General features: G+C 32.8%; 1 protein-coding gene across 2 annotated transcripts in view; it reads right to left on the bottom strand.

Annotated features, from left to right (window-relative positions):
• The window catches only part of LOC113511193 (phosphoenolpyruvate carboxykinase [GTP]-like), a 41,981-nt gene that overhangs the window by 9,899 nt on the left and 6,027 nt on the right, over positions 1-26,055 (bottom strand). The window contains exon 2 of one of the 2 annotated variants that reach the window (XM_026894810.3): positions 23,358-23,426. In XM_026894810.3, the coding sequence (XP_026750611.2) occupies positions 23,358-23,389 (32 nt within the window). In that variant the 5' untranslated portion in view covers positions 23,390-23,426. Of the gene's footprint in view, positions 1-2,327; positions 2,648-23,357; positions 23,427-26,055 lie in introns of those variants that run through there. The other variant, XM_026894808.3, reaches the window with a different exon arrangement.

Raw genomic sequence — 26,055 nt, 5'->3', positions numbered from 1 at the left:
TATATCCATTATATAAGTTAAAAACACGATATTTCATGTTCCTTTTTTAAGATATTCTTTTCCTACTGTCCGAATATAAAGTCTCTCTTTTACGCAATCGCATAATTCTTAAACTCCGAAGTAAAAAGAGGGATATTACCCATAAGTTTAAAGTCTTTGGATATCTTTTATGGGCATGGTAAGTTATTGTGCCTTACGATACAAAGTTCGTTTTATCGGGACGATATATTCGTAATAAAGAAACTTAATGGAAATTTGAATAAGCTTTCATTTTAATTGCACTTGACAATTTTTTACGGCGATCAATCTCTTTATTTTTATACTTATAATAATGGTTTATAATAATTTAGTGCAAAATTCGTTATTATTTTTATTATTATTTCAACCGTTAACTATCCACTATTGGACATAAGCCCTCCCCATAAGAGGAGTTTTGCCAGTAGTTGCCACGCTTAGCTAATCTTATTTATCATATTAATATCCAGTTATAATATAATTATTTCGATATACTTCTATTATACTAAGTAAACTTAGCGATTTATAGTAATTTAAGACATCAAATATCTGCCAATTACATTTAAAGTAATAATATGTACATATAGGATAAAGCTATCTAGTAAGTACCTACATATGCAATATGCATAACATATTTTCAATAAATAATAAGTATTTATCGCATATAAAGATGTAGAGTAATTAACATTCTTATAACTAAACGAGAAAACGATTTTCTTTTTTATATAAAAAATAATCACAAAGAAAATACGTAAGTACATACAAAAATAATTTTTGTAAATAGGTACAATTATGTTTTTTCTTATTTCAGATGTCGATTCGAAGGAAGGCTCCTTATATATGTATATATAGAGACATATAATAATAATAATAATAAAATATTGTATAATACTTGATACTATCCGCATCCGCTTTCAATCGAAAACTATATACCATTTTGTATAATTGTAACATTTTTAATAATATATTTTTTATATAATTTTTTTTATAGGCAAAAGTAAGTTGCTATATGTTGCTAAATGTTTTTTAATTCTCCCTATATATATATATATATATATATATATATATATATATATATATATATATATATATATATATATATATATATATATATATATATATATATTAATCATATATTAATCATAGTATACAGCCTGGATATAAATATTGCAATGTTGCTATAGTTTGCTGCTTTGTTTGTTTATAGCAATTAATATTATGGTGATTAAGTATAACTTATTCATGTACAAAGGTATTCAAGTAATTATAAAATCTAAGGATAAAATATGTAGGTAATTACACAGAGGTAAAACGAACGATATTTGATCCTTTCAATAGGCAGATAAAGTTACTTCACTGTCTATAAACCTTCACATTACAAGGCCTCCGCTACGAACAATGCCCGACTCTTATATCTTCTGTAAATCGCGAGAAATTTTTCAACAAAGTGACAGAGATTATAAACATTAGTTCGTTAGTAAGTTGTGAAAATGTAAATACATAAACTGTATATTACGGAAGATAAAGATATAATCAAAATTATTCCTATCCTTTTATTCGTAGTATGTTATTAGTAAAATTTTCCTAAAGCCCAACGCATCCTCTCAAGTTAATATGGGAGGCTTAAATTTTAGTTTTGTATTTTTCAATCTATTTTTATTAGGAAAAATTTAATGAATGGATGAATGCAAACTCTTTATTGTTCTCTTAAAAGAGATACAGATTGTAAAGTTTTCTTATCATTGCGGATCCAAAATAAATTTCGAAAACTTTATTGAGAATGAAAATGTTGGAAAAATAGAAGACACGTGTTGCCGTTAGTCTTGAAATATGAACAAAAATATTTATATCCAGGCTGTACTTATTATGCATAATCTATGCTTAATCTATTATATATAAGGCGAATTAAAAATATTTTTAATAAATAAATAGTTAAAAATACCCATTCATTAAAATTTGGATTTAAATATTTTTTTATGTAATTTAATAATAAGAATAAGAATAAATTTACAGATTATTATTGATATAAATATAATTTAATTTTAATTATAAAGCATATGAAATTATATTATATAAAACATAAAAATAATTTAATTCGGATTGGTGATAACATCGTAAAAGTATCGAATCTGCTATCCGAAATCTGTTGTGTTGATTCTATTATTTATATTATATTGCTATTCATATGATACCTGATCAAACTTAATTTTATTTATTTAATGGCATCCGTATATCTTCGACTCGCATAATACAATAATAGTCTTTAATAAGTAAAGTAATAATATAATATTAAAATTTATAAATTAACTTACTGGGCCGTGTTCTTCACGTAATCTTCTGGCACATTGTTTAAATGCAGCATTTTTACTATTTTTTTTCTATTGAAAAAAATATTATTAAGTAATATTTATTATAAATTAACTATTTTTCTTACTGGGTATTTTTTAATACTTTCCGATTGATTAATTTAAAAATTTAACTTTATCTAAAAAAAAATTATCTAAATAATTTCTTTTACAAAGTTACTGAAGCTGAACAGATGTATCAACCATCTATAATATCCTATTATATTTAATCTATCACCCATTTATTAATGTATACGAATAGCTACACTTGCAAAAGGAGAATGCGTTCAAGTCTGCGCGCGCGCAATATATAACATGGGAGTGTTTGCGTTCGATACTCCGATTGGCCGAAATCGCGGGCGCGTCTCTACGTCACAGTTAATAAAAAACGTAATAATATCGAACCGGTTACGATACCAAATACACATTTGTTGTCGACAATGACCTTTATTGAATGTTGTTAAAAGGCTATGTAAGTTGAGAGAAATAAAGTGGGCAGGTTTCATCACTATGTGTTGATACTGGTAGTTGATGACAGACATCAAGGCGTTTGTTTCGTCAGTGTATGCAAATGCGCGTGCCTATCTACTGAAGAGGCGTCCTGGACATTCTCGAGTGAATGTTTTGCTTAGTTTGAATTGTTTTTATCTAATTAAACGCTAAGATTAATGATAATACAATTATGGATGTGTATGATAGATGCTGAATTTATCATCATCATCATCATCTCAGCCATTATCAGTTCACTGCTAAACATAGGCCTCTTCCGTAGAATTTATAGATTTATTTCTTATATTTATTACTGGCTGTTTACCACGAATTATGATAAACAGTACCCCATATGTTAATCCAGTCTAAAGTCCGTCTATGCACCTATTAAAGTTCATAATATTAAATTCATATAGATTTTAAACTGTGAATGAGTAACAAATATACAGATATTGGGGGGAAAGGATTGTTAGCAATGGAGTTTGACAGCCCCATTGCTAGTAATATACCTTATTAGGTCGACATCCACGTGGTTCCCTCTGAAAACCATCGTGAACAATTCTTGTTGAATTCGTCACGAAGGGCTAACTGACCTACTTCATCCTCACCTATTATACTTCACTGGTGCCCCGCCGGTGTATATCGATAGCGCAGGCGGGGTTACCATTTCATTATCATCCATTTAAAAAAAATATACAGATATCTTTATAATTTTTTTATAATATTACACTTTATACTCAAACCGAGAAAATCCACGAAATTTTGGGAAAATAATTTAGATATATATAGGTGTATTTCTGAGAATTGTGTTCTTGTTTACAAATGTGACTCATTTGTTGCAATGTTTTTATATTACGATAATTTATAGTACAAAAACAGTCATAATCTTTTTCAGCAGACACATTTATGAATGAAACACATCGTAAACTATTCAAAAAGCAATTAAATAGCTGCCAAAATAAATGTTTATCTAAGTGGTCACAATGTTTGTATCTATTTTTAAATAAATTAGTATACTATGTAGGTAGTTAAATTATATATATAGTTAAATTATTATACTAAGTAGGTAGGTAACCTAGAATGACGTAGATGCTACGTCATTAAAACTTAATTTTATTCTTTTTTTTTAATTTTATGTATAAATAATTAAGAAAATGTAATTTATGGATTTGACAAAGAATTCGATTGTGAGAAAGTACCTATCACTTATGGTTATGTTCTAATTTTTTTAAATTCTTTTAAATTGAATATCTATAGGATTTAGAAACATATGGTTGAAAATTAGAGCTGTTTTTTTTGGCGAAGCACCACTTCCATTTAGAAGATTGTATTTAAATAAAGCCACAATCAAATATTTCACACAATAATATCGTGAAGCATGTCTATCAAAACTACATAAACAGAAACCTTTATACAGGTGTAAATGTATTTTTTTTGACAGCAAGTGTCGCATCAGAACTGATTCAAAATTTTTTTATTGTATATTTTTCAGCCAGTCCACTAAATTAATGTAAATAATACAAGTTAGTTTAATATCTAGACGGTGTAACCTTAAATTTAAAATATAGATCGTTACAAATGTACCGAGCGTCAAGTCCTGCCGAGCCATACGGTTTTTTCGTACGGTCATGTAACGGTAATGTCATTGGGAGGGGGTGAAGTTAGGTCGAGAGGGACGAGGATTTTCTATACTATATAGATCATTTGTACAAGTTGTTGAACAAGTAATTTTGTGAGAGAGCTATCACCTGTTATTTATATAGCTATTTATTTTCTAAGTACAATAACTAAGGTTTTTTTTTTGACGGGCAAAAATGGTATGGTAATCCCACCTGCGCTAACGGGATACGCTGGCGGAGCACCAGTGAAGAGTGATCGATGAGAATGAAAACAGGCCAGTTAACCTATCATGATGAATTCATTAGGAATTAACGATGATAGTTTCCAGGGGGAACCGCGAGGAGGTCGATCTGGTTGGGTATATTGCTAGCAATGGGATTCTCAGTCTCCATTACTAACAATCCCTTTCCCCCCACAATAACTAAGGTTAACTCCGAGGTTGTAAGGGTTTCAGTCTGGCAACAAAAGCATATGACACTTCTGGTGATAAGCGTCCATAGATATAGAAGACTAGCTTTAACCCGCGACTTCGTCCGTATGACCACAATATGTACTCTGACCGAGATAAAAATATAGTCTTTCGATATTTTGAAAATATGAAATTTGGTAAATACGTATTAGGAGTAGTATGTGTATACCAAATTTCATAATGACTGGTTAATCCGTTAAGGTGCTTAGAAGTAACAAACAAACAAATTCACTTTCATATAATATTTATAATATTAGTAAGGAAGTATAATATATAGCTTATAATATAGCTAACATTAGCTAATAGCTTATATAAGCTAATTTTATAGCTTGTTATGAGATGACACCATTTTTTAGTATTGGTTGTAATACAACAAAATTAAGTAAACCCCACGTGTAAATCAACGTGATTTATAAAGTAGGTACAATTGTTTGGACGCTCTGACCTTGCCCAGTTATCGCTTTTGGTATCCAACACTTTAAGTTAGAGGAACTTAAGATTACCTTCGTAGTAATCGTAAATTCTCGATGTTAATATATATATATATATATATATATATAGTAGTGAGATTTTTTTAATGAATGATAATGGAATGGTACTCCGCCTGCGCTAATGGTATACGCTGGCGAGGTACCAGTGATGGATGATAGGCAAGAATAAAAAGGCAGTTCAGTTAGCCCATCGTGCTGAATACACCTGGAATTCAGCACGATGTTTACAGGAGCGACCACGTGAAGGTCGACCTGATAGGGTATATTGCTAGCAATGGTACTGGTAGTCCACATTACAAACAATCTCCAAGTAGTGAAACGTAACATCACTTTCATACCAAAATATTAAAAAAAATCATAAAATAAGACCATTGACTTTACATTATTTTAAGGCCTAGATGTGCAATTTGAATAAATATTGCATCATATTTTTTCGAGCTGATACTACTGGTGCAAACTGGTACAAAAGCAGTATTGAGTTTAATATTAAACTGTATTTATTAACTTAAAGGAAATCGCTCGCCTTCGACCGTTTTCTTTTACCATTGATATTCTTAAATACTATAATAATTATTATTATTTTATTTAATACTTGGGTGCTTTTTCTTTTACACTGCTTTCTTTGAAATTAATAAATTTTTTTAAAAGAACAATATGAAAGTTGATGTGTCGTGCCTGTACAGAAAAAACTATAACCCAAGCGTGACATAAATGATTGAAGCGAAACAAGTCCCGACAAATGAAGTGAAGGAAAATGGGTTAAAAAACGAAAAACAAATGGAGTTTTTATATTATACATTTTAATTAAATTTACAAACCGAAAATATTTTTGCTCCTAGTAAATAATATATTTACCGTGTGGCGGGACCACACGGTAAATATATTATACCATAGAGGCATATGAGTTATAGAGGGGCCGTCATTACCTTTCCCATTATCAAAACCTTCAGTTGCCAACTTGCCAGCCAAGTATGGCAACTACTGCCAAACCCCTTTATAGAGGAGATCTATGTTCAGCAGTTACACAACAGTTAATGGTTAATGTAATTTTGTGTGAAATTATATTTTATTTTATTTATTATTTCGAAAAAAATCGAAAGTGACCTATTTTTTTTTGCAAATAAGTTTTTATAGCTTCCTCATTACACTGTTCATACAAATTTTTTTATACAGACAGTGAGTTTTGGAAGTAGTTTATATAAGAATCCATTTCCAAGATGTAGGTACAGTCGTTTGCACGTTCCAATAACTCTTCACCTATGACATAGAAAAAGTATTGATAACGTTTGTTTTGAACTGTAATCTTCACTTTCAAAGCTCATTAATTTTGTTTTTTTTTTCCTTAAATTATAAAGCTTAGACTAATAAAAAATATAGACGGAACACAATGATATGCAAAAGGGGACACTATAGAATTGCGAATTGCATATATATATATATATATATATATATATATATATATATATATATATATATATATATATATATATATATATATATATATATATATATCTTATTATATCAAGCATGGTGTCAATTTAGAAGCTTTTAAATTTTTATTAAATTTAATGTCTGTATTTTTTTTATGTTATACGATTTAAATTTTTTTTATATAGATATAGTAATTTGAGTAATTTCTTTTGAATTTTATTCTGGAGGGTTAGTTTCCGTGTTTTTTTTTTTAATGGATGAAAATGGAATGCTAATCTCGATTGCGTTATCTGTATATGTTGGCTGGGCACCAGGGTGATATGAAATAGGTGAGAATGAAACAGGTGACTTAGCCCATCGTGGTGAATTCATCAAAAATTTACCACGATGGTTTCCAGAGAGAACTGCGTGGAGATCGATTTGTATGGACATATTGCTAGCAATGGTTCTGTCAGATCTCATTACTAACAATCCTTTCCCTCCTAATTTCCGCGTTGTACCCGTATAAAATTTTTCAAAATTAATTTATCAGTGTAATGTGATTAGCAAATAAATAGAAAAACAAAAACAATATTAATTTAAAAAGTTTAAATGTAGAAAAACTACTAAGATACAAGGGAAATACCAGCATCAGACAAAGCAAAGTATTTAAAACATATTACTATTCTAAGGATTCTAAATAAATAGAATGTAATTCACGCTATACTTTACCGGTTCTTTGGTAAAGAATAAAGGAAACAAAAAACCCTTTGACTAATTTGTTATTTATTTATTAAATGAAAGTTGACAGTTCTTGGCCGTGTGGTCTCGGCATAGAATAGCCTACGCCTTCCTTTCCCTTGGGTGTCGTAAGAGGCGACTATAGGACGGCCAAAGCCTAATTGCGATTGCAAATCCGCCTGCCAAGCATGGCAGCTACTGGCAAAACCCCCAAGGGGAAGTCTTATGTTCTGCAGTGGATTAAAGGCTGATACGCTGATGACAGTTATTCGATTAGTGATCTACCATTTAACAATTTCAGTTGTAACTGAAACTGTTAAGTGGTTGTAACCAGAGTTTGTTTAAAGTAATATTTAGTATTCAGGAAGCTTTTTATTCCGTATCGTCCATTCTGTTCGTTTCATATCACTGATATCATTTGTGGACTCTGACACTGAAACCACGCTTAAAAGTATAATTATTTGTTGATTTTTGTCATTATTATAATATTTATTATGTTTTTAATAACATCATAATATCAGTCTAATAAGTTTTATTCTACTAACACTGTTAATTATTAAGCCAATTAAATACAATTATCGCAGAGCTTATTGACAGCGAGTTGATAAATACATATCACATACATATCTAGTGCAGAGTCCGGGTTCTGTCAGACCGCCATGTTTCCCAATTATAAATATAAATTAACATCAACGACCCATAACTGATAGAAATCCAGACCACACTAGATTGAACTCATCATGACAATTGCGTTCTATATTTTATGAGTATTTAATAAATTGATATGATAAAAAAGGTGTTACCCACTTCATCCGCCATATAGAACTTACGATCTATGAGGTTACTGTTGAAATAAATTCCAATAGATTGATATTTTTATTGGTAGAAAATGGAATAGTAACCCCGCCTGCGCTAACGGGATACGCTGGCGGGGCACCAGTGAAGGATGATCGATGAGGATGAAAACAGGCCAGTTACCCAATAATGATGAATTCATTAGGAATTAATCATGATAGTTTCCAGGGGGAACCGCGAGGAGGTCGACCTGGTTGGGTATATTGCTAGTAATGGGAGTCTCAGTCTCCATTACTAACAATCCCTTTTCCCCCCAATAGATTGATATTGGAATAGAGACGTTTCGCATTCTCGAATTGCAACACTAGGATCATAATGATTCCATATTGTTCTGATAGATGCATACTAGTGTAACTTGTCAATGCAAGCTATTGCAAACAGATTTCGATTTGAACTTAATTCCTAACTTTTTTTTTATACAACTTAGAATGGCAAACAAGCTGACGGCCCACCTGATTGAAAGTGGTAACCGTCGCCTATAGACATGAGCAGTACCATGGACATAACAGAGTATACTGTTTCGCACATGATACCTCCCATGCGTTGCCATTCCTGAGGACTCAGGCGTTATTGCTCTGTACCCAGTAAATTCACGCCACGCCCACCCTTCAAACCGAAACACAGCCATACAAACACAACTGCTTCACGGTTGAAACACGAATGGGACAGAGGTACCTAAGCAATCGACTTTTGTACAAAGTCTCCCTCTGGTAACTAACTGTTGTTACATGAATGCAGTAGAATGCTGTTTTCTATTATATAAAACAGGAGGTGGGCGTTAACAGCCACGACACAGTTATTTTTAACTAATGTGGCTGTTATCGTACACTACCCTACAATTGTAATTTTTTTTTTATGGTTCCAATAAATACATTTTTATTTATTTTTATTTTTATATTTATTTATCTTTTTATTATTTTTGAAGTGGTGCAATAAATAGTTAATAAATAAATATTTAAACAAGTTAAAAAAAAATAAATAAAAAATAAAAAATAAAAAAAAATAAAAATAAAAAAAAAAGACTGGCCGTAGATTCATTACAATGTAAACTACCAGTTTACATTACTAAGAAATATTATATATCTGTACATTGCTGAATATAAGCCTTCTATCCTATAAATAGGATATTATTATATATTATTATTATTATAAAAAAATCATAAAGTCTTTCTTTACTTAGGGAAACGGATTGGTATATCTGCCTGCGCTATCGGTATATGCTGGCGGACCACCAGTAAGAGATGATAGGTGAGGATGAAAGCAGACCAGTTAGCCTATCGTGATGAATTGAAAAATAATTAACCACGATGGTTTCCAGGTGTAACTGCGTGTAGGTCGACCTGATAGGATATATTGTTAGCAATGGGGTCGTGAAAAATCCGTTTAGAAAACACGTTGCACCGAGATCAGGATTTTTTTTTTATTTGTAAAGAAAAGACACGTGACAGACATTGGTGCAAGCAAGGTTGTGCTTATCTCTGAAAGAAGTCTCGTTCAACGAACCATGTACATTGATAAAGGATGAAACTTACTTATATACCTAGAACTCGAAAAACTTCATTTACCTTTCTTTCTGCAGTTGTATAAAATTTCTACCAAATTATTGTAAAACATATGTTAGTTTTATTCAACAGTAGGTTCAGGCCCGCTACTTCGTACGCATTGACTTCAGAAGTAGAAGATCCAATGAAATATCTTTCTAGATGGCGTATCAAGATAAAACATTATATACCAGATTTTAAGTTACACCACATACAATTTGATGCAGTAATTTTTTCGTAATGCCGAAATAAAAATACAAACAAATAAATAGATAAAATAGATAAAAAAACAAATAAATAGAATAAATAGCCAAAAAAATATCGTTATGTCTTCTATAGATCTTATTAAGACTTCTTTCAATTTTTCTTAAATATCTCTTATATACAAGCATCGTCTAATTACAATTTTATTATATTAACAAAATAAAATAAAATGTGTCACAGTATATATCAAATATATATGTATTATAAATGTGAAAATGAGTTTGTTTGTTACTTAATGGCTTAACCAATCTCTATGAAATTTATAGGTACACAAATACTATATGGAATGGAGAAGAAAATAGGCTTCTTTTTATCTTGATCGTTGAGCATGTAATTTGGTTGAAATGCAATGTCCAAGTATATTAGAATAATTTAGTACTACAGTAAAAAAAAATACTTAATGTGTATGATAATGTAATGTCAGTGGACTTGTTTTTTTATTAAATGTAGAATGGCAAACAAACTGACGGCTCATTTGATGGAAAATGGTAATTATAGCCTATAGACATGAGCAAAATCATACTGTTTCGCCCATGATACCCCCCATGCCTTGCCATTCCCGAGGACTCAGGTGGTATTTCTCTGTACAAAATGTTTCTCATCTACTGACGTTTGATAACCAAGTGACATAACCCAGTAATTTTTTTTATACGACTTAGAATGGCAAACAAGCTGACGGCCCACCTGATGGAAAGTGGTAACCGTCCCCTATAGACATGAGCAGTACACACACATACTGTTTCGCCCATGATACCCCCCATGCGTTGCTTGCTACACTAAAACATCGTTTTTGGTTTAAAGAAATATGTGCCAAAGTGAGTCATTGCCGACTGAATTTTTACCCATTTTTCATACTGAATGCTCTATCTATATAATCTTAGATCTGGGCTCACACCTCTTTCATCTTTCTGTCCCTTTTTAGAACTCACCTATAAATTCTAGTTGAGTAATATTGCAAAATAATTTCTTTATACAAACGTGTATGAGTGTCCGGGTTCACTCGCGGGTACATTTTCGCGCGTGGCGTTGAACTTTGCTCTGATATGTATGATCTGGTAAGTTACACTGTTGCCCCACCTCATGTGAGTCAGTCAACGTTCGTAATACAATACTTCAACGCGGAATTGTTATTCTCTTTGATTAATTAGTGTAAAATTTGTGTTTTTATATGTGGAAACAGGGATTCGTTTATAGTTCATTTTAATCTGACTTCCGAAAAGGAGGAGGTACTCAAATCGGTTATATTTTTTTATGTTTGTTACTCCATAACTTTGTCAGTTGTAAATCGACTGGGTACATTCGTTCTTTATCTGAAAGGATATCATCATCATATCAGCCTTAAAATGTCCACTGCTGAACATAAGCCTTCCCCTGGCAAGCGCAGTTAGGCTTTAGAGTGAAGAGTTGCTGCCCATCCCTCGCCCTCCCTTATCAATTCTTACGACACCCACGGGAAAGGAAGGGGTGGCCTATTCTATGCCGGGACCACATGGCAATCTGAAAAGATATACTTTCAGACTATCCCATAAGAAAATTATCAAAATCGGTTCAGTAATTTAGTTTATAAATTAAAATAACTAATATTACTACGATTGAAGTCCATGTGTTTTTAACCAACTTAAAAAAGAAGGAGATTCTCAATTTAGTCGTATTTTTTTCATGTTTGTTACCTCATAACTCCGTCAGTTCTAAACCGATTTGAGCGATTCTTTTGTACCTTGAAAAGATATATTTACTGATTGGTCCCATATAAATTTTATCAGTATAGGTTCAGTAGTTTAGTTTGTAAATCACAATTGAAGTCGGTTTATTCTTTGTGGGCAAAACTTCCTTTATAGGGAAGGCTTATGTCCAGCAGTGGACAGTTAATGTCTGAAATAATAATAACAATGAACTTAACATTTTTACTCAAAGTACATTGGATCCCGATTTTGAGATGCCATTCCTCAAAGCTATCCCTTATATTTCTAATTTGTAATTTCGTGAAATTACTATTTTATGGACCATCATAAATTAAATTTATAATCATTTTTTGACTTAAGAGTATTAGAAAATTTCATATTTGTTCTTGGAATAATGGTTTCGCTGTGATTATAAATTGAAATTTTAATTTTAAAGATAGGTTCAGAAAAATGAGAACTCAGAATCGAGGCCATTATCAAAATATGTAAAGTGCGAACATGATGACCACTTGCTTCATATTTATTATATGAATAGATATACTTACGTATATACTTTCAAATAATATATTTTTAACTAATTTGTAAGCTAGGGCAAAAAATATGTAACAGTGCAACCCTGTATTTGATAATAAAGTTTTATTATTATTATTAATAAAAGAGTTTTCTAAATCGGTTTACAACTGACGGAGTTATGAGGTAACAAACATTAAAAAAAATACAACCGAATTGAGACCCTACTTTTGAAGTCGATTGAAAACAATTTATTGATTGCATTTTAAAATAGAAGGAGGCTTTCCGTTTAATAAGAAAACAGTCGCATACGCTGTATATACGAGCATGCAATTACATAAATAAATAAAAAATAAAATACATTCATTGCGAAATGCAATGACGTAGATGCCTACACTAGTTGAATAAAGAATTCGAGTATGCAACGATATAAAGACGTAGGTAGACGGTCATTTATTTGTTTGTTTCATCGCATTTACTTACACATGTTGTAGAATGTGACGACATAATATTTATAGGTACATATATGTGCAGATTGTACAAAGAAATAAATGCAAGTATGATGTGTATGTATCGATATAATATTATATTTACAACTAGAATAGTAGTAACTCGTCACGATGGGCCAAATGACCTGCTTCATCCTCACCCATTATCCCTCATCGGTACCCCACCAGCATTTACCTAGCACAGGCGGGATTACCATTCCATTATCATTCATTAAAAAAAAAATACCTATCTACCAAATGCAAAATATGTAGTTTAATGCAAACTAAGTGGGATTATCTGTCAGTTTTCACTATTATTCGAGTACGTAACTTCGTAGCTACACTTATACGTCATTACTTATACTTAAGTGTACATTTTTCTACTTCATTTTATTCCATTTTCTTATAACGGAGGACCAGATAGTATTTAAACCACAATTTTGTAATCTCTGGTTTAGATCTATACTTGCTTATAAGATTTAATGTATTATAGATGTAATAAATACTTAAAAAAAATATTCAAATCATTTCAGTAATTTAATTTTAAACAAAATAACTGGTTTTTGGTTACAATTCAAATCAGTTTTTCTGTGGGACACAATCTTTAATTTATTTATAATTACATTAGCCGTTAATTAACTGACCTGCTTTCATCCTCATCAGTCATCTATTACTGGTGTCCCGCCATTGTATACCGATAGCGCAGACGGGGTTACCATACCATTATCACACATTAAAAAAAATACAGTTACGACTAGCACCAGAAATAAAGTTTCTTTTGTACATTTTTATTAAGGTATGTACTCGTATACGACCTTCATATTAAAACTAATATCATAAAAGTAATGTTTAAATCTAAAACGCTTTGTTGTTATAAATATTAATAATAATTATTATTATTATTACAATTCTCCATTGCTGAATATATGCTTATTATTATTATTATTTCATATATTAATGGCAAAAATGTGCAAACATTTACACGTTCTTTTACCTTATTCTTGAACTTTGTTATGTGCCCTTGTCCTAGACCAAGGTTATGTAGTTATCGAAAATACATTATTATCCAAATATAATTCGCAACTATTTTTGGTAAACTACATTTTTCCACCCGAAAACCCGTTAGACAGGCGTCAGTTAAAACATTTGGCACAAACTGATGGGTCACTACGTGATGAAAGAATGGGCAGTGTTTCTCTAAATCTATTTACTAAAGAGTAAAATAAAATCTATCAAGGCTTGATGTTACTTTCGTTTACTGCTTTACAACCAACTTCGTAAAAAAGGACTTTGTGAATTTACCCTAATAATATACCCTATTAGGTCGACTTCCACGCGGTTCCCCTTGGAAATAATTGTAATTTAATTCTTGGAAAATTCATTAAGATAGGCTAACTGACTTGCCTGCCATCCTCGCCTGCCATCTCTCACTGGTGCCTCGCCTGGGTATACCGATAGCGTAACAGGGGATACCATTCCATTTTCACCCACTAAAAAATTCCCCCCCCCCCCCCCCCCTAACGAAAACTCAGCGACAGATCTGGTTCACTTTTGTTCGAACTGAGCTTTAATACTGAAACAAGGACACATCACAGGTTTTTACATTACATGTTATTCTAGTCGTGGACATGTTCATTTATTTTACAACGAGCAAAGTCGCCTGTTGGGGGAAAGGGATTGTTAGTAATGGAGACTGAGAATCCCATTGCTAGCAATATACCTAAACAGGTCGACCTCCTTGCGGTTCCCGCTGGAAATTATCATGGTTAATTTCTGATGAATTCATCATGATGGGCTAACTGGCCTGTTTTCATTCTCATCTATCACCCTTCACTGGTGCTTCGCCAGCGTATCCCGTTAGCGCAGGCGGGGTTACCATACCACTTTCACCCACCAAAAAAAAAAATTTCGATTGTCAACTCGCCTGCCACGCGTGGCAACTAGTGGTAAAGCACCCTTAAGAGGAAGGTTTATATTCAGCAGTGGATGGTTAACAGCTATTATGTTAATGGTGATAAGTGCTAGCGGTAATTCAGCGGCTTAGTCTCACACAAATCCTGATAAATAAATAACATACATACATACATATCTGTCACGCCTGTCTCCCATTAGGGTAGGCAGAAACAATGGAACGCCAAATGCTTCGATTCAAACAAACCTCTTTCGCTTCTTCCACATTCATCAATCTTTTCATACACGCTCGCCGGTTACGGGTACTTTTAATTTGGCCCTTCTTCAGCACGTCGCCTATTTGGTCGTCATACGTAAATAGATAATTAACAAATAAATAATTAATAAATAAAAAATTAATAAATAAATAAATTTCACTTCCAATCACCATTTGACACACGATTTCGTCAGTAAACCACGACTAATTTACATCTTAGTACCGAGGTGCATTCACTTCAATACTGCACGTACCTATGTATGTGTAGGTAATACACGAGCTCTATTGCATCACTCAGTGGTTTTGTTTCAATCTTGCGATAGTAAAATATTGATTGTGTACAATATTAAAGGAAAATCACAAACACTAGCTGTAACAGGCGACTTTTTTTTTGTTGGGTGAAAATGGTATGGTAACCCAGCCTGCGCTAACGGGATACGCTGGCGGAGCACCAGTGAAGGGTGATAGATGAGAATGAAAACAGGTCAGTTAGCCCATCATGATGAATTCATCAGGAATTAACCATGATAGTTTCCAGGGAGAACCGCGAGGAGGTGGACCTGGTTGGGTATATTGCTAGCAATGGGATTCTCAGTCTCCATTACTAACAATCCCTTTCCCCCCTGACAATCGCAGTTAGGCTTTGGTGATGTTTTGAGAGGGACGCTGCTGCTTAACTCTCGACTATTGGAGGGAAGGGTTTTTTAGTAATGAGGAGGTTAGTCCCCATTGCTATCAATAGACCCTATCAGGTCGACTTCCACGCGGTTTCCCCTGGAAACTATCTTGACTAATTTATCATTGGATTCGCCACAATGGGCTAACTGAGCTGCCTTTTCATCCTCACCTATCACCTCTCACTAGTGCCCCGCCAGTGTATACCGACAGCGTAGGCGGGGTTACCATGCCATTTTCACCCATTAAATAAAAAACTCGACTATTGGGGTGGAAGGGATTATCAGTAATGCGAAATACCGCCTTTAAAAAACAAGAAAAAAAATTTCTTATGTAATTTAAGTACAACTATATTTCATAGTGTATACAAATTAATATAACTTCATTAATTAGTTTATTGAATTTTTTTTTAATTATTTTTTATGCAGTTGTATTGTTAGATAGTAGATAGATACATAGATAGATAATTTATTTACATTACTTACAGCACACAAATTACAATAAAACAAAAAAAAAAACATACACGTAATACACAGCAAAAGAGACAAAAGAATAAAAATAAAAAAAGCACAAATAAAAAAAATACAAAAACAAAATATATAATCTAACAATCTCCTTTCTTACCATTCCTTCATTTAATAGTATAGTAGTATTAGCATTTAATAAAAACGACATACTTGTATGATTAGCATAAGTACAGAGAATACCTAGTTTATTTGTATATTATTTCATAGTATTACATGGTTTAGATTAGATAGTGACGTAAACGACAAATATTTAGTACGGTTCCATTGAAGTGTGCGCACACACCCACTTAGCAATAAGTTCGCTTCTGATATAAGTAGATAAAGTCTTTATAATCTAATGAAAAATGTAAATAAAAACCTACGTAATTCGTTTGTAAATGTAATGAATCTGCTTAACGTTTGAACAAAATGTAATATATTGATTCCAATATATAGATACTGCTGGGAAAGGGATTGTTTGGATCCAACAATGGAGTTTGACAGCCCCATTGCTAGCAATATGCCTTATTAGGTCGACCTCCACGTGGTTCCCCCTGGAAACCAACGTAAACAATTCTTGTTGAATTCGTCACGATGGGCTAACTGACCTACTTCATCCTCACCTATCATCCTTCATTGGTACCACGCTGGTGTATACCGATAGCGCGGGTGGGGTTTCAATTCCATTAACATCCATTAAAAAATATATATATAGATACTTGTATTTGGAATGGAGGAAAGGATAAGACAAGCCATAGACTATTTTTATTTATTTTTTTATGAGAAAGGGAGGCTAGTAAATATGCGTTACATGAATAGAAATTGACCACTGTAACCCATAAATATCAGAAACAATATATGTAGGTAGATAACAGGTTCAGTCCCATGCGAAGATGGAGGGAATCACTAGCGGAAAATAAACTTAGTTACCATAAACTATCAATTTTTTTTTTGTGACTGTCACCTGTGCAATTGGCGCGAATTTAGTCAGTGATCGAGTGAGTGGAAGTCGTTTGTATAAATAGATTTAAATAAAATTTAGTTTTTGTTACCTTTCATTATTGGTATGCCATTTATAAGCAGTTGCTAAACTTCCTGATATATTTACTATAAAAGAATCCGTTCACGGCGGCCTTCGGTGACCGGTCTCGCCGGTGTAGACAAAGAACTTGAACAGTAGACCTATGGACTTATGATTACTGGTGGTAACCGGCGGTAATATTCCTATCTTGAACAAATACCGATAGATGGAGCGTTTCAATAAAATATACCAGTATAGCCTGTTTCAACTGAACTTAGGTTTTAAAGTTTTATTCAAGTAGTGGTCGCCCAGTGGTCGAAATTCGACCATAACATATATTGTAATAAATGAATTTATTATCGCTATGTTTGACATTCAGTGTGATGTCACATAAATATATATAGAGTATAAACAAATAATATTAAAGACATATATATGTCTTTAATATTATTATATATATATATATATATTATAGATACATACAATATTAATTTATTCTCAATTTGTCCACAGACTTTAACAATAAACAAAATAGTATATATACGTGTGTATGTCAAATACATGGTAGTGTGTGTAATGTTCTTTTCATTGATTTAATGTATTTTTTATCATAATTAAAAAATATATTAGTATTCTGCATTCCTTGTCTCTGTAAACTATAAGTGTAAAAAATTTTATACTCCTCTATAAGCGCAATTTTCATAAAAAGAGTTACAAAGTTTTTGCTTCACGTATTAATATATAGATTATATCACAAAAATACTCTCTATTATTTCTAAAACTTATGTTAATTTTTTATTCGATGACATATGTATGGTAATAGGAAATTAGTGTAGTCTAATAGGAAGTGCGAGGCGGGACGCTGTGACGCAAAGAGCCAAACGCCCCCTGAAGAATTCCGGATAAAGTCGAAATAATTGTCGGAAACGACAAAAATACAGTGAGTACATTAATTTTCCGTTAGATATGTATATAGACATTAAGTAGTCTGTACATAAAAATAGTAACAAATACAAATACAAACATTTAATCAATTATCCGAGTTTTGATCTGTTAGCAGACTGTCTATGGTCAAGTTTTGTTTCGTTTATATATTTTTTATTATTTTGTTTACATTAAGTTTTATTAAAACAGACTACACAAATAATTTTCCAAAATAGTCCAATTTTTCACAGAGTAAAATTCTGTTTGTTTAATTTGCTTTCGTATGCGTTTCCATTAAAAATTTCGATTCCTTTTTAACCATGTGCAGAAATTTGGCATACCTATATAAGTTCGGTTACAACAATATTATTATCATTGATATGGTGTAATGATAAAGATGGTAGGTGATATAGGAACTGTTGAACTACACATGATATATCCATCATGTTTTGGCTCATTTGATTTGTCTTGACAAAAACATTGTGTGGTGCCCACAGTTTGAGAATTAAGCCCACAAAAGCTTATTTTTATTTTTTCAGGATGATTTTTTTTTTGTGAAAATGGTATCGTAACCCCGCCTGCGCTAACGGGGTACGCTGGCGGAGCACCAGTGAAGGGTGATAGATGAGAATGAAAACAGGCCAGTTAGTCTATCATGATGAATTCATCAGGAATTAACCATGATAGTTTCCAGAGGGAACCGCGAGGAGGTCGACCTGGTTGGGTATATTACTAGCAATGGGATTCTCAGTCTCTATTACTAACAATCCCTTTCCCCCCTTTCAGGATAATTAGTTTAAGTTAGGACTAGCAAATGGTAGTAAAATATATATTACAGGTATATATTTATGATTACTACATTAGAATATTATAGGATAAAAATAGTATTCAAATAATATATATATATATATATATATATATATATATATATATATATATATATATATATATATATATATATATATATATATATATAATATTATTTTAAATATTATAATATAGATTCAAATAGACTTGTTTACAAGAATTTTTAAATCGCCATTTTTTTTATCTACTGCAACGTTCAAAAAGTTGTTATCTATTGAAAGGAGCCCGGAATAAACGCAACAGTTACTCTTTTAAAACAAAATATCCTGCGGTATCTTATTATAACATTTAATGCCCATTCCCATAAAATACCTACTAACTTTTTCTAATTTATACTTCGGAACAGCAAGTTTATTTTTGTATCTAGTGTTAAGATTATTGAGATCGTGATTATAAGATTCCTGTATTACAAAATGTTTGCGTAAATGTATTGTTTGTTTTTTTTATACAACTTAGAATGGCAAACAAGCTGACGGTCCACCTCATGGAAAGTGGTAACCGTCGCCTATAGGCATGAGCAGTACCATGGACATAACAGAGTATACTGTTTCGCCCATGATACCCCCCATGCGTTGCCATTCCTGAGGACTCAGATGTTATACTTTTGTACCCAGTAAATTCACGCCATATCCCATTCTTCAAACCGAAACACAGCCATGCAAACACAACTGCTTCACGGTTGAAACACGAATGGGACAGAGGTATCCAAGCAATCGACTTTTGTGAATGTACGGTAAGAATATTTGCTTGTTTAGTCTTAAAACATATAGAAAAAAAAAGAATCAAATGTTTTGTTTACGCCTGCCAATGTTAATAATGCGTTCTTATAAGAAAGGAATATACCCATTAAATGGTATTAAGAGTATCAAAAGGTTATTTATTAAATGACTACATACTGATAAATAATTACTTAATTAAAACAACACTGTATTATTTCTAGAAATTTATTACTGTCAACTATCGTTGACCATAGAGTTCTCTATTTACAATTATAACCAAATTTAGTGCGGTCGCATACGTCAATGCTGTTAAAATGACCATAGAGTCTTTCAAATATTAATCTATTAAAGTGGAATGTATACTATCTATGTGTATGTATATCTAGATATGGGTTACCTATCTATGTAGCAAAAATAATTCAAATCAAATCATCCATTATATTTAGACATAGAGCTTCCTCACATGACTAAGTATAGGATTCGTATTCTTAAATTTTTAATTAGTTTAAATAGAATTTAATGAAAATATAAATAAACAAAAAGGTAATTGATGTCCATCGTCTGCGTAGGCTGTATATATAAAAAAAAAAGAAAAAACATTCGAAATTACTTACAATCGGTTTTTGTGGTCATATTACGTAGATTCGCATAGAATAGTGATGTGCCAAGTCGGCCTTTATTGGTATTCGAGTATTTGAGTACGTATGGGTATTCATCAAAAAATGTGATGACTAGGAGAATATTTGTTTCAGTATTTGAATACTTCATCATACTCGAGTATTTTTTTTTTCAATTGATTTATGAAGCTTACTCTTAACGAAGATCATACACGTTTAGTTATTTAATATTTTTTGTCTAATAATTTAGGTAAAAACAAATCAAACAGAACTTATGAAAAACATGCGGTTAGTATTCGAGTAATGAGCTATCCAGATGCTCGAATTCGACCGATACCCGATCGAACTTTACATTGCAAACTTACTATGAAATATGTTCAGATGAACACACTTCCAAAGAAACTATAGATAATCCTCGTAAAATTTTCGGAGCGAGTGAAATGAATTAGGTACTTCATTATTATTAATATTACAACTTGACAGCCTTAAAATTTACGAATATCTCAATTAATAAAAATTTTGACATTAAATAACAATGTATCAGTTGTCAAAAGCCAAATTATTGGTCTAATCAAAATCTTTCCCAGTAGGATTTACGACAGACTTAAATATTTCGATAGTACAGAATAGGAAGTCTGTACCAAACTATCGAATAAAACAAAAATCGAAGTGGTAAATGGCCGAATATTCGCAAAAAACTTTGTATTGTTAATTTTAGAGTTGGTTCCCTGTACTGGAGTATTGTGTATCTGAATTCTGTACATTGAGTACTCGACTGTATAAGTACGCAGTAGGTATTCGAGTCGGTACTCGAGTCATCCTGATTCGACACATCACTAGTTTAAAATACAAAAAAATTGAATATCTTATTATGAATTGTCTTTCTTGGTAGGTTGGTACCTACCAACTCAGCGTTGCATAAAAAATGTAGATTACGAATTATTTGTATTATTGTTATCATTTGTTATTAAACATTCTAATTGTGTAAAATGTTTTTTTCCATATGATTTAGCAAAATCATTTTTATGAGTATGTTTACAATAGATTAGTAATGTTGATATCATTGATCATGATGAAATGAGGGGTGTGGGGCCAGGCCTCCGCCGCGGGCTGCGTCCGCGACCACGACCCGCCGGGTTATCTATCGCTTGGATATCTTATACATTTAAATATACCTAATGTACGTTACAAACTAATAAAGCCATCTATCGCGGCTTGCCTCGCGACAATCTATTCCTTTTTGTTTTTTTTTTACTGCAACTAGGGATGGCAAACAAGCTGACCGTTCTTCTTATAAAAAGTAGTAATCGTCGCCTATGGACAGGAACAGTAAGGAGCCGTAATCTGGGCACCGAGCTATCAACGCTAGACTCCGAGTAGCGATCTATTAATTTGCTTGAAGATGCCTTGTTTAGAGATTTTTTTTATAACACAGGGGGCAAACAAGCATGCGGCTCACCTGATGGTAAGTTACTACCGGCGCCTATGATGACCTACAACACCAACGGCAGTGCAGGTGTGCTGCTGGCCTTTTAAAAAGGAATATGCTCTTTTCTTGAAGGTTATGATGTTGTATCGGTTCGGAAATACTGTTGCTGAAAGTTGATTCCAGAGTGGTGGTGCGTGGAAGACAGAGCCTTGAAAAATGCACGGTAGAAGACCGGCATTCGTCCAAATGGTTGGGATGAAACTTTAGTTTATGGCGGGTTGTACAGTAGCGAAAATTAGCAGCAGGTATCAATCCAAAATAATTCCTCAGAGGTGAAACACGTAGCCCGAAAAGCGTGGCCTAATATAACAAACATGAAATAAGCCACCCCCTGGGGGATTTTGCCAGTACTTTCTACGCTTGGCAGATGGATTGGCAACCGCAGTCATGCTTTAGAGATGTTTTAAGAGGAAGCAGCTGGCCATCCCTTGTCCTCACTTAGTTGCCTACGGGAACGTGGGTGCCGTAAGAGGAGGAAGGGGTGGCCTATTCTATGCCGGGATTACACGGCAAGTACTTCTAATAATAGTCAATCAGTCCTTAAATATTGGCAGTCGCACGCCAATAGTAATGGAATAATAATGATAGTGGAATTAAACTAACCAGTGATGTCAAATCTCACACAGCTGTTCGACGGCAGAAACACGAGTCGGACAAAGGTTAAATTAGTTGTCATACACGTATAAGGACATACGCCACACATATATGCATAAATGAAATCGGTCAGGCGCAACTTGAACTCACAGACCGAAGGTTCTATATATAAATATATACGTGATAAATTGTTTATTCCATTTTAAATACAAAATATATATCTAATGTCTAATAATATATCCCGCCACAAACTAAAGTTTCATCCCAATCATCTGGACGAGTGGCGGTCATCCACCGTGCGTTTTTCAAGGCACTTTCTTCCACGTACAACCATTCTTTGGAATCGATTTCCAGCAGCAGTATTTCCGAACCGATACGACAACATAACCTTCAAGAAAAGAGTATATTCCTTTTTAAAAGGCCGGCAGCACACCTACAATGCCGTTGGTGTTGTGGGTGATCATGGGCGGCGGTAATCACTTACCATCAGGTGAGCCGCATGCTCGTTTAGGGGGCAAACAAAATTGTGTTGTAAAAAAAACATATTATTGATACTATAATTCATAATTTCTTAAATCATAATTGTGGTTAAAAACCGGATCGCATAAGTTAGTTTTAACCCCATGCTGTAGTTTCTATGGAAAGCCTCGGCAGGAAAATCATTCCACAACCTGAGTGTTCGCGGGAGGGAGCCCTTTTGATATCGCATTGCGTGCTATGCTTAAAAACTGTCTTAATTAACTCGATACACCATTATAGCTTTCCTATTTCTGAAATCCACGCGTACGAGATAGTGTGCAAAAACCCAGGTATAAATATAATAAACAAATTAATTAAGTAATACAGATATCGTCTGACCTTTTCGTTATTCTCGAGACGAAGTAAACCATCTTTGATGTTATTCCTCAGGCCGCTTTCGTAAATCGTCTGAAACAAACAGAGTTTATATAAATAACAAAATGTGTTTGTTAACAATTTTTATTTTTTAACATCCAACCTAAAAATTGGAATTTTAGATGTTTAAACATTTTTCTTTAATGTGTTTTTGTATATGTATAAATTTGTGGCCGTGTGGTCCCGGCATAGAATAGGCCACCCCTTTCTTTCCCGTGGATGTCGTAAGAGGTGACTAAGGGAAGGCGAGGGATGGGCAGCAGCGTCCCTCTTAAAACATTTTCAAAGCCTAAGTGCAATAATTTATAACAAAGTTGTAGAATACAGGTTTCCATAGACACTAATTAACTAACTGACTTGGTTTTACATGAGATCTCACAACTTTTTTGCAATGGAAGAACTGCGTTGCGAACCTTGGTTTACATTTTATGTTTTTGATGGGATTTTGAGCCAATAAAACGTCTAGTCGTAAATCAGTACGTATTTTTTAATTTTTAAATTAAGAATAAAGAAAACCAGTAGTTAATAAATAAGTACAAATTTAGTTATTTTGTTATTGTGCAATTAATGAATAAATAAATAATTTATTTTGTTATACTGTCTTTTGCCAAACGTAAGAAGTACTTTCTGGTTTGTATGTGTATTCATTCGGATTTCTTGACGCAAATGGAAGACTAAACTTGTTGAGATATTGTAAAAATACTCGCACATTGAAAACCTCGTTGTTTGAAGTCGGTCAATAGAATTACGTCGTCATAATTGTAGATATTGATGATTTTTCTCTATTATAAAATGTCCAATGAAAAATATTTACTTCATTTGCTGTTTACTTACATCTATATTATTAGCGCAAGTAACAGAAGTTATTAATATTTGCACAGAAACAAATTACAATGGAGTGTTTAATTTAATAATGGCGCAACGTCATTTAGTTATTATTCATCAAGTTGGACATTGTTTGTAGCCTGATGAAAAATACTCAAAAAAAGAAACTTGCTGTTAACACTTTCCATCAGGTAGGCCGTCAGTTAATTTGCTATTCTAAGTTGCTTGAAAAATCAATGTAATTTTTAAGATATCTTTTAATGGTAGTTATTAGTTATTTTATTTTTTTACTATTACGTAATACATACATACATACATATACATACCTATCTGTCACGCTTGTCTCCCATTAGGGTAGGCAGAAATAATGGAACGCCAAATGCTTCGATTCTAACAAACCTCTTTCGCTTCTTCCACATTCATCAATCTTTTCATACACGCTCGCCGGTTACGGGTACGTAAAAATAATAATTTTATTACGTTATAATAAATAAAAAAAAAATAGCGAGGATGTCGCACACACAGACAGTTCATAGCTACGTATATATAAATTGGTAACAAACATGAAATGACAATATAAAAGCCAAAATAAAAAAAAATGGTATTATGTAAACAATTGCTTTGTAATCAATCAGATGGGCCGTATCAACAATCACGTTGACAGATCGATCTTTTTAGATAATACAATCAAAGATTTCACAGTCAGATTTTAGACCTAATAGAATCTTCAGAATGTTGCCTTACTAGTTATTTCCTAGCGGTTTCGCTCGCCTAATTCAATATATAAAGTGTCCTAAGGGCAAAGTTAGGATATAAACTACCCTTTTGACAAATTCCATTCAAATCCGTTCATTAGTTTTTGCGTAAAAGAGTAACAAATCATTCATCCATTTAAAAATAGCACAATTAGTAGGGTAGCAGAATTAAAAAAAGGATAATCCGGCTCGGCTTCACACGGGTATATAGAATTTTCGAAAATAATGTATAGCCTACGTTATTTGCTTATAATGTAATCCGAAGGACAAGCAAGCTGAAGTGACAATAGGTTGGTCATATAGCTCCAAGAACCGACAATCGATGGGGGAGAATGTTTCTTTTTTTTTTATACAACTTAGAATAGCAAACAAGGTGACGGCCCACCTAATGGAAAGTGGTAACAGCGCCTATAGACATGAGCAGTACAATGGACATAACAGAGTATACTGTTTCGCCCATGATACCTCCTATGCGTTACCATTCCTGAGGACTCAGGTGTTATTCCTCTGTACCCAGTAAATTCACGCCATTCTTGAGTGGCGACCACGTACGGGTAAACGCAGTGTAGAACGACCCCCCACTAGATGGAGTGACGACCTGAAATGCGTTGCAGGGAGTCAGTGGATGCAGGTGGCTCAGGACCGTTCTTTATGGCAGTCTATGGGGAGGCTTATGTTCAGCAGTGGACGGATAATGGATGAAATGATGATGATGATGAATGTAACTTTCTACAGATGAAAGTATATTTAATCAGTTGAATAGTTTTTGAGTTTATAAACAAACAAACAAGTCTTTCCTCTTAATAATAATAAGAGTATGGATATAAAATTTTAATTTTTTTTCAAAGGTAACTTTTGTTTTACAATTGAATGATACCGCAGATATTGTATGTAGATACCTGTATGTACATACACTTTGTATAATATATAGAATTGTATATAATACAATTAACTGAACCAACACTCTATAAACACGGGAATGACGGCAATGTATTTTATTGTAATTTTCAGTTGTTATAACAATTTACGTCATCTTTGCAATAAATAAAAGGACAATAGATATATTCAGTAGATACTTTACG

Source organism: Galleria mellonella, unplaced genomic scaffold (assembly GCF_026898425.1).
Source record: "Galleria mellonella isolate WM207_F2 unplaced genomic scaffold, CSIRO_AGI_GalMel_v1 utg133, whole genome shotgun sequence".
Taxonomy (NCBI): domain Eukaryota; kingdom Metazoa; phylum Arthropoda; class Insecta; order Lepidoptera; family Pyralidae; genus Galleria; species Galleria mellonella.
Note: the sequence above shows the minus strand (reverse complement) of the source record. Positions and strands in the feature narration are given on the sequence as shown.